The sequence below is a fragment of the Nematolebias whitei genome, chromosome 19 (assembly GCF_014905685.2).
Source record: "Nematolebias whitei isolate Nwh7 chromosome 19, NemWhi1, whole genome shotgun sequence".
Taxonomy (NCBI): domain Eukaryota; kingdom Metazoa; phylum Chordata; class Actinopteri; order Cyprinodontiformes; family Rivulidae; genus Nematolebias; species Nematolebias whitei.
The window spans coordinates 30,814,808-30,823,120 of NC_056516.1; the positions used below are offsets into that span (position 1 = coordinate 30,814,808).

Sequence of the window (8,313 nt, forward strand, 5' to 3'; positions counted from 1 at the left end):
CTTGGTTCTGTTGACGGGGTGGGGCGCCCCGCTTGTATAATGGTAGGGTAAACACTGGGATTGATCAAATATGAAAGATTTAAGCGTGGTCTTAAAAGCAGACAGTGACCACCTCACAGACAGAAACTGGAAGTTGGTTCCACAAGAGGAGCCTGAGAACTGAAATATCTTCCTCCAGTGATAATCTTATTTACAAGGTGGTACAGGTCTACATAGTTAAATAAAGGTCAAATAACTAAACTTTTAGTAGCTCTAGGAACCATGAGTAAACCTGCAGTCTGAGAGCAAATTGCTTTGTTTGGAAAATATGGAACAATAAGATCATTATTATAAGATGGAGCTTGGTTGTTGAGAGCTTTGTATGTTAGAAGCAAGATTTTAACTTCTATATTGAAATTTACAAAGAGTTTCATACTGTCCTTTCTGTCATTTTCTCCCTGATGCTTGGAGATGACTCTACATCCCCCTGCCTGGGGGCAAGCAGACGTTGATTATTCTCCCTGTGCAACCCAACAAAATCAACAGCCATAACTGTCCTCACAGGGAGCCTGCAAGGACAGACTAATGTGGGTTTCCTTGAGAGAGGAAGCTCCGGGGTTCCCGTCCCACCTATAAACTAAAGATAGAAGATGATTGGAGCGTTGAGTATTTCCTGCTTTCTGTGTATCTCCGTTTGTCAGACTTGGCAACACATTAAGGCAGGCAGAAGGTAGAAATCATAAAATATCTAAAATCTTTTTAAAAAAAGATAAATTCTTTAAAGTTTTTACCCATATGCGTTTGCAGCATTAGCAAAATACTCCATGAACATGAACAAATTTTAACGTGGTATCTACGTCTACAACTATTTAACTGGTGTCAGCTGGAATCAAGATGGCCACCACAGCAGACTAACATTGGCAACATAAAAATGGCTAGAACTCTATTTAACATATATTGAGCTCAGATTTGGTGTGGTAGTAGCTGGAAGTCATCCTCAACACAAACTCCCAGTGCTACACATAGATGTGTGTTTTTACGCTGCTGCTCTGTTGTTTTTGCCACAAATGTTATCCCTCGAGGTCAGTGAGTCACTCTGAAAGCTCTCCTCACTTGAGTCATTATGGGCAGATGTGAGTAAGCACCTACACACACATAGTCTGTCAATCTTTACAGGGACTTTGCATTGACTACCCTAAACCTAACCATTACCAGTACATACCTAACCCTAAAGCTAGCCCATCCCCCATTCACACCTTAGTCCTAAATCTAACCCCTAACTCTAAACTCAATTCACACTTTAGTCTTAAACCCATCTCTTAACCCAAAAATGGCATTCTACCCATTTAGGACTGGTCTTTGGACCCTAAAAGGAGGACTACTGGTTACTTCTTATACCAGAAAATGTCCTAAAGAAGTAACAAAAACCAGTACATACACATCATGGCGTCTTTATAATGTCTTTGGTGAAACCCTGTCTTCCTCTTGTCTTTTATGTCTCCGATGCCACCTGTCTGAGTGTTCGTTCACGGTTGACGAATGTCTTCCAGGCACAGAACTGCTCTGTCTCAGTTCCTGGGACAGTTGGACTGATCTGAGACCAGCCACTGTCTGCTGAAAGAGCAACAAAACGTCCAAGAAAAGGAAAAGCTAGAGCCGAGGCCTATTTTGTTCCCGCTCCTTCCTCCTTTTCATAAATTTCCCCCCCTATATAATTTGGCCGGTCCAGATTTATGGCTTTGAAAAGCTACGGTGGTGTTTTTCAGTTGGGTGGGGCGAAGAACGGGGATAATAGTGATGTGGAGCTGAATGCTTTCATTCCCTGAGGGGAGAGGTTAGTGCAGCTGTTCTCCAGATGTCAGACCGTCTAATTCTTTCAAACTGGAGGGTCTAATGGTGTGGTATGTATGTGTGTTTGCAGGGGGGTGGGGTGTTGCGGTGCCCATTTGAGGGCAGATTTTAGAGTTACAACGTCTTGTTTGGGGAAGTTAGAGTTTTTCCTTGGGTTGGGGCCTGTATTAGTTGCAGCTAATTTTAGGCTAAGCCAGCACCATGTGTCCTAAAGTAAGCTCTGCTAATGTGCAATAAATGTGCATACATCTGTACTTCATGACTTTCACATCTCAAAACAAGTGTCGGAGCCACCACAGCCAGATCAAAACCAGCCGGCAGCAGATTAGTCACACATCCAGACTCGAGACAGACGACAGGAAGCAGATCGATATCTCTTTGAGTGCATCATGAAAGCTGTTTTATGTTTGTATTTAGATCATAGGATTTATTAAATCTCTATTACTTTGATGTAAAGAAAAAATGCTATAAATGCTAAATGCTATAGCCGTTTTTTTCATTTGCTAAAGTCAATTAGCCGTAGCCTTCCTAACAAATGAACTCATGGTAGATGTGCATCCAACGAGGACTTCCATTAAAATCCATCCATCGGTGCATGAAACGTTTTCCCAACATGACTGAAGTTGTGATTTTCTCCAAATTAGCTAAAACTACCGGTAAATAATCTGAACTTGACTCGCAGCCTTTGTGTTAAAATGTTCGTTCTTCAGGCGAATTAAATATAAGACGAATCATAGAACAGCGTCTGTCTCAAGTGTTGCTTTTTGTCAACTGGAGGAGGTGAAAATTTGATGGAATGAAGAAAAAGATGAACCAACTTCACCCTGGAGGGAAGTGAGCTGATTGGTGCTCGTCAGTGTTGATGAGTTTTGCTGACGGCAGCACCGGGTTTTATGTAAAACGCAAAACTGAAGGTTGCATGAGACGTTTGCAGCAGATAGAACTGAATTTGTCCCGGCTGCACATTCTCTGTCGGTTCCTGCAGTAACGCCTGATAAGTGCCCCCAAAAATATTAGGCATGAAAAATATGTCAGCATTGCAAAAATAAATAAATAAATAAATAAACTACCTGTCAGCTGTTGTAGGACTTAGCGTCAGTTTCTCATTGTTGATGTGCAACGTTTGACTTCTGCTAACCCCAAATATCTGCTCTGCAGTTGTAATCGTGTTAAAAACAATTGAACTCAATTCAGTTCATTTATTTACTGTAGCACCAAGTCACAGCAGAAGTCATCTCAGGGCACTGAACAGAAACATGCATCTATATAAAGTAAGTTAACAAAATTAATTATCTGAGGAGCAGACCGTTTTGAGTTTAACTCCATCGCAGACTCTCATCTTGAGCAAGCATGAAGGCGACAGTGGAAAGGAAAACTCCCTCATGAGGAAGAAACCTTTAGCAGAACCAGGCTCAGAACAAGCGGCCATCTGCTTCGACCGGCTGGGTTTGAGACAGGAAGGAGGAACAGATACACAATGGCAGGTTGAGAATCACGTTAAGATAGAAATAGTATTGAAAGCTTGTCAATTGTAACAATTCATTTTAAGGAAATGAGGTCAATTTGTCCTCCAGTAGTCTAAGTCTATGGCAGCATAACAAGCCAACCCTAACTATAGGATTTATCAAAAAGGAAAGTCTTAATCCCAGTCTTAAAACTGGGCAACGTGTCAGCCTCACAGACAGAAACTGGAAGTTGGTTCCACAAGAGAGGAGCCTGATAACTGAAAGATCTTCCTCCCATTCTGCTCTTGGAAACTCTAGGAACCGCGAGTAAGCCTGCAGTCTGAGAGCAAAGTTCTCTGTTAGGAAAATATGGGACAATAAGATCTTGAATATAACATGGAGCTAGGTTGTTGAGAGCTTTGTAGGTTAGAAGTAGGATTTTGAACTCTATATAAACAGTTTTATTGTCCAGACATGAAATTAAAATGAGTCAAAGCTTGTTTGTTTAATGTCATCAGAAGAAACAAGAATTTCTCAAAGGAATGCTTGTCGCCCGCCACATTCATGCCAAGGTTTTAAACTAAGCTCCCTTGCCATCTGTTAGTGCTCAGAGTATATGATGGGGATGACTCTCGGCTATTAACACGCCAAACTTTAGCCTTCAACTTTTAGCCGTTTTTTTTTTGTTTTAGTTGAGCTTATTAGCTGTGGCAGCCATCTTGAATTAGTTTGACTCCAAAAGTGAATCAGTTGTAGTCGTATGTACAACATAAACCTTCTGAGACATTCATTAAAATCTGGCCAGCATGAATATTTTGCTAACAGACAACTGAAGCTGTAGTTCATTTTAAAGTTACGGCCAATTTAAAAAGCAAAATATAATAAATCTGCAGGGGTTTTTTTTTTTTTTTTTTGTAAAAACTTGAAGTTAGAGTTCCTGTGTTCTTAACTTCCTGTAGTGAGTGTTGTAAGATGTTGAAGAACTTAAAGCTACAGGAAATAATCATTATTTTTTAATTATATTAGTGAGTCTGTATGTGATGAATCTAGGAAATACACAAACATATTTAAACTTGTGCAGCAATCTAAGTGTAATAATTTCCAAAACGCAGAAGACGGTGGCATATTTTTAGTATTTGATCATAAGTTTGTCCAGTTTTATTTATTTTAAGGGCATTTCCAGTGTTGCTCATCCGTCTGTTCATGTCTGTGTGTTATCAGAGGAATCTGATTTGTTGTTTTTAGTCCGTGGAAATATAAACTCAGAAAGATATATTTTCTTTGGACGCTGAGTCACGGACAGTTTCCTTCTCAGCAGTTTTGAAATCTTGTCCTGAATAAACTCGCTTGGTTGAGCTTGTTGAGAAAGAACAGATTTGTTTGTAAGAAATTAACTTTAACTGCTTAATTAACTCATTTAGATTTTTTTTAATTGTTTAATGTTTATACTTTTTTGACGTTTAATGTAAAGTTTTGATTTAAATCACACAGCCAGTATTTTGAGGGCTTTTATCGGCGCTTGCTGTGTTTTCTGATTCAAAGTAGCTACAGTTTGATGAAATCTTCAGCTAACTTTTGATCCTGGCGTCTTCACACGTGCAGAGGTGAAAGAGTACGAGCCACCGTTTGGGAACCTGAGGGAACACCCGTGTGTGGAGAGCATGAAGGACAGTGTGGTCAGAGACCGAGGAAGACCTGAGATCCCCAACAGCTGGACCACACACACGGTAAGAAGCCTCACACTTCCTGTCTGCTGCGGATGAAAACTTTCATCTTCTAACGTCCAACAAGCAGTCGGAGCAGAACTCTCAAATGGAACAGCCTCACTTTTCTCCTGGATGTAACAAGCTCAACAAAAGTAACAGTAATCTCCATATCCTTCGTTACTAAGCGTAACGATGTAAACAGATGAACACGATGCAATCTTTGCAAAGCCCTTTAACTTTACATTTATCTAACAAAGTTAAGTCAGGTCCTCTGGACGGATTCTTCTTGTTGAAACGTTTCGTCTTTTACCCAAAAGACTTCTTCAGTCTGAGGAGCTGCAACAAACTCAGTATTATAAATAGCACCTTCTCATAGTGGATCCAGTTTGTTGTTGACAGCCAAAACTAGTTGTTCACATGATCAAGGAGGATCATCAGGGCACTAACGACCGATCGTTAGAGCCTGATGGATGCTTGCTATTCACAGGGGGCTGAGTGATACTAGCAATAACAGCATTGTAAGAGGGGGACAGTTGGACACAGAGGCCTCCGCCCCGTTTAATGATTGTTGCAGCGTGAGCTGCTGAGGGCCCCGAGCTGCTGCAGCTAGTTGATGCTAGCTGTGGGCCTCAGGTCTCATCTTGGACCCCAGGCCCGCCTCCAGCTCGAGTGGCTCTCAGCTTGCACTCCCTCAGAAGTAGCAACTCACACTATCAATAAATCAAGGAAACGTGAATTAAAGTTTACCAATTGTTTTAAAGCAAGGCAGGAAAAATGACAGTTTACAGCGCTGGCCTCTCCGATACAATTCGACGCGAGATCTTGGACCAGAAGGGGCGAATGACACGTTGTTGTCCATCTATATGGGGCCTAGGCTCCGCCTTCTTCCGGGAGCACTGCCTGTCAAGTGGATAGAGGGGCAAACTAAGTGTGATCTCATTGGAGCTTATGTGGTCTGACGTGTCAGGAAAAATGATACGGTGCAGAAAAAGCTTTTTCTACACGATGTGGCGAGCCAATAAAGAAATATCAAATAAATAAAAACTCTGTTCCTTGACGTATGTTGAATTCCTGGGAGGCTCTTTTTTTTAGAGTTGCTGGCCCTGTTTAAACCAGTCAGAACCAGGTCATAATCTCTTTACAATCTGTCTCTGAGCAGATCAAAAAACCCTGGCTCAGTCTAGATAAAATACTAACATGATGGACAGGTTCTCTTCACAAAGATGGCCTCCTTTACTCCTCTCTCAAACCATCGTTCCTCTATCCAGGATGTGCACATCTTCATCCCTGAACAAGTGACCTGTGGCCTGGAGATGAGGGTAGACCGCAGAGTCCTGGCCTGATGGTGTTGCTCTTCTCTTTACATTTGATTAAAATTAATGCAAAAACAGAAAGAAAGACATATTTAACTAGTTACACTTCCTGGGCTCTAGTAGCTTGGTGGCCAGCACCGTGGTCTTGTAATCCTGAGGTTGCAAGTTTGAGTCCAGGTTGCGTCAGGAAGGGCACCCGGCGTGAAATTGTCAAATCATTCACGCGAGTTGGCTCACTGTGATGATCCCTGAAGAAGGGAGCAGCCGAAATAAACTTTTTTATGGGAATCTAAAGAAAACGCATGGAACAAAACTTAAAAACGAGCTGTAGTCATTTTAGTTAAACCTCATTAATGACGTTATGTACAGTATGATCTGCAATATTCTCAGATGTCACTCCCATAGTGTGATGTGAATGACTCTCAGCTACTACCTCAATTTTTTAGTTGTTATCTTTAAAACTTAAATAATTTTAGCCTTTTTTTTGTGTTTGCTGATGTTGATTATCTGTGGCAGACATCTTGAATTGGATTGGCTCCAAACATTAATCAGTTGTGGACGTTCACCCAGTGATGAGTTTCTGAACGTTTCAATAAAATCCGTTCAAACGTTTATGCAATAGTTTGCTAACAGACAAATGAGCACGCAGACCCAGGCAACGACAAAACTGTCCATTCGCCTTCTGTAGTGGGCGATAAATGTGGGCAGAAGACCAGATTAAAGCTGAGGTGTTGACCTTTGTGACTGTGGTCTGCCCCCCTCCCCCGCTGCAGGGCATCCAGATGTTGTGTGCCACCATCGAGGACTGCTGGGACCACGACCCGGAGGCCCGTCTGACAGCGCACTGTGTCGCCGAGCGCTTCGATGACATGGAGCTCATGGACAAGCTGTCAGACCGCTCCGACTCGGAGGAGAAGATCCCCGAGGAGATCATGACCGTGGATGAGAAGTAGACGCTGAACAGAAACACTGCCCCCGTCAGGGCGAGCGAGGCATTACAAGCTCGAGAAGAGGACGAACTGTCGTCACACAGATGAGCAGCAGAGGAGCAAACTGGAATATCAGGATGAAGTTATGAACAAACTTGGGAGACCAAATTCTGCCATTTTTAAACCAAATACTACTTGCACTTTACAAATATCTATGCACACCAGATGATCAGTGTCTCCTGTTTTAACGAAACATTTCAGGTTTTTATAACAAAGAGACTGCGCACGTTGAATCTGGAGGCGTAAAGAAAAGAACTGCAACGTTTTTACTCTAAATCTCTTCTGGTGGGTTTCTGTTTAGGAAACTGCAAAGAAAACGTGTGCAGGAAAAGCTAATGGTAAGAACTTTAAAATAAAGATAGCTAAATCAACCTGAAAGGTGAATAACGCGCAAACTTGTACAAACTTGTTCCACCCTTTTAAAAAATATATTTTTCTTTTAAGGCTAAACCTTCTTGTGCCTGAACATTCTCAGGAGGAACGTGCTTTTGTTGAACAACCAAATACAAATCTTTGAATCTTTTAGGCTAAAACACCATCACTCCTACCTCACATATCTTAACTAAGCAGCTTTAAATGTTTTCTATAGGCATGTTGCTGTCAGCACACTTCTTTTACATTTATTTCCAAATGAGGCCAAAGATAATGCAGTTTTAACCAAAGAGTAGTTTATTTTTGCACGAGTCCACTTTAAGGGATTACAAGAAAATCTGTGACTAGAAGCAAAATATGAAAAATAAGGGGTGGTTGTAAGAATTTAGCATTAAGCTGTAAATAAAATGTTTATGTGGCTGGATTTAAATTTAAGTCCGTCCGGACAAACCAAAGAAATAAGGAAGCAGAAATGTCGTATTCAGGATGCTAAAGTGGAGCAGAAACAAACTTTTCTGTGTTTTGTATTACTTTATAATTTTGTTAACGTTTAAATGTCTTTTTTGCAGAAAAGTGAAGTCTCAGCGCTAGGAATTTGGTTTGTATAGGATCTTTTGTATAAAACTTTGAATTTAAAATTAAATGTTCTAAATGTATT

The 8,313-nt window shown here is 41.1% G+C and overlaps 1 protein-coding gene across 1 annotated transcript in view; it reads left to right on the forward strand.

Annotated features, from left to right (window-relative positions):
- The window catches only part of LOC119425817 (TGF-beta receptor type-2), a 31,345-nt gene extending 23,854 nt beyond the window's left edge, over positions 1-7,491 (forward strand). Inside the window, exons 7-8 of the mRNA XM_037693365.1 lie at positions 4,878-5,002; positions 7,068-7,491. Coding sequence (XP_037549293.1) covers positions 4,878-5,002; positions 7,068-7,247 — 305 coding nt within the window. The 3' untranslated portion in view covers positions 7,248-7,491. The remainder of the gene's footprint in view (positions 1-4,877; positions 5,003-7,067) is intronic.
- Positions 7,492-8,313: the final 822 nt, after the last annotated feature.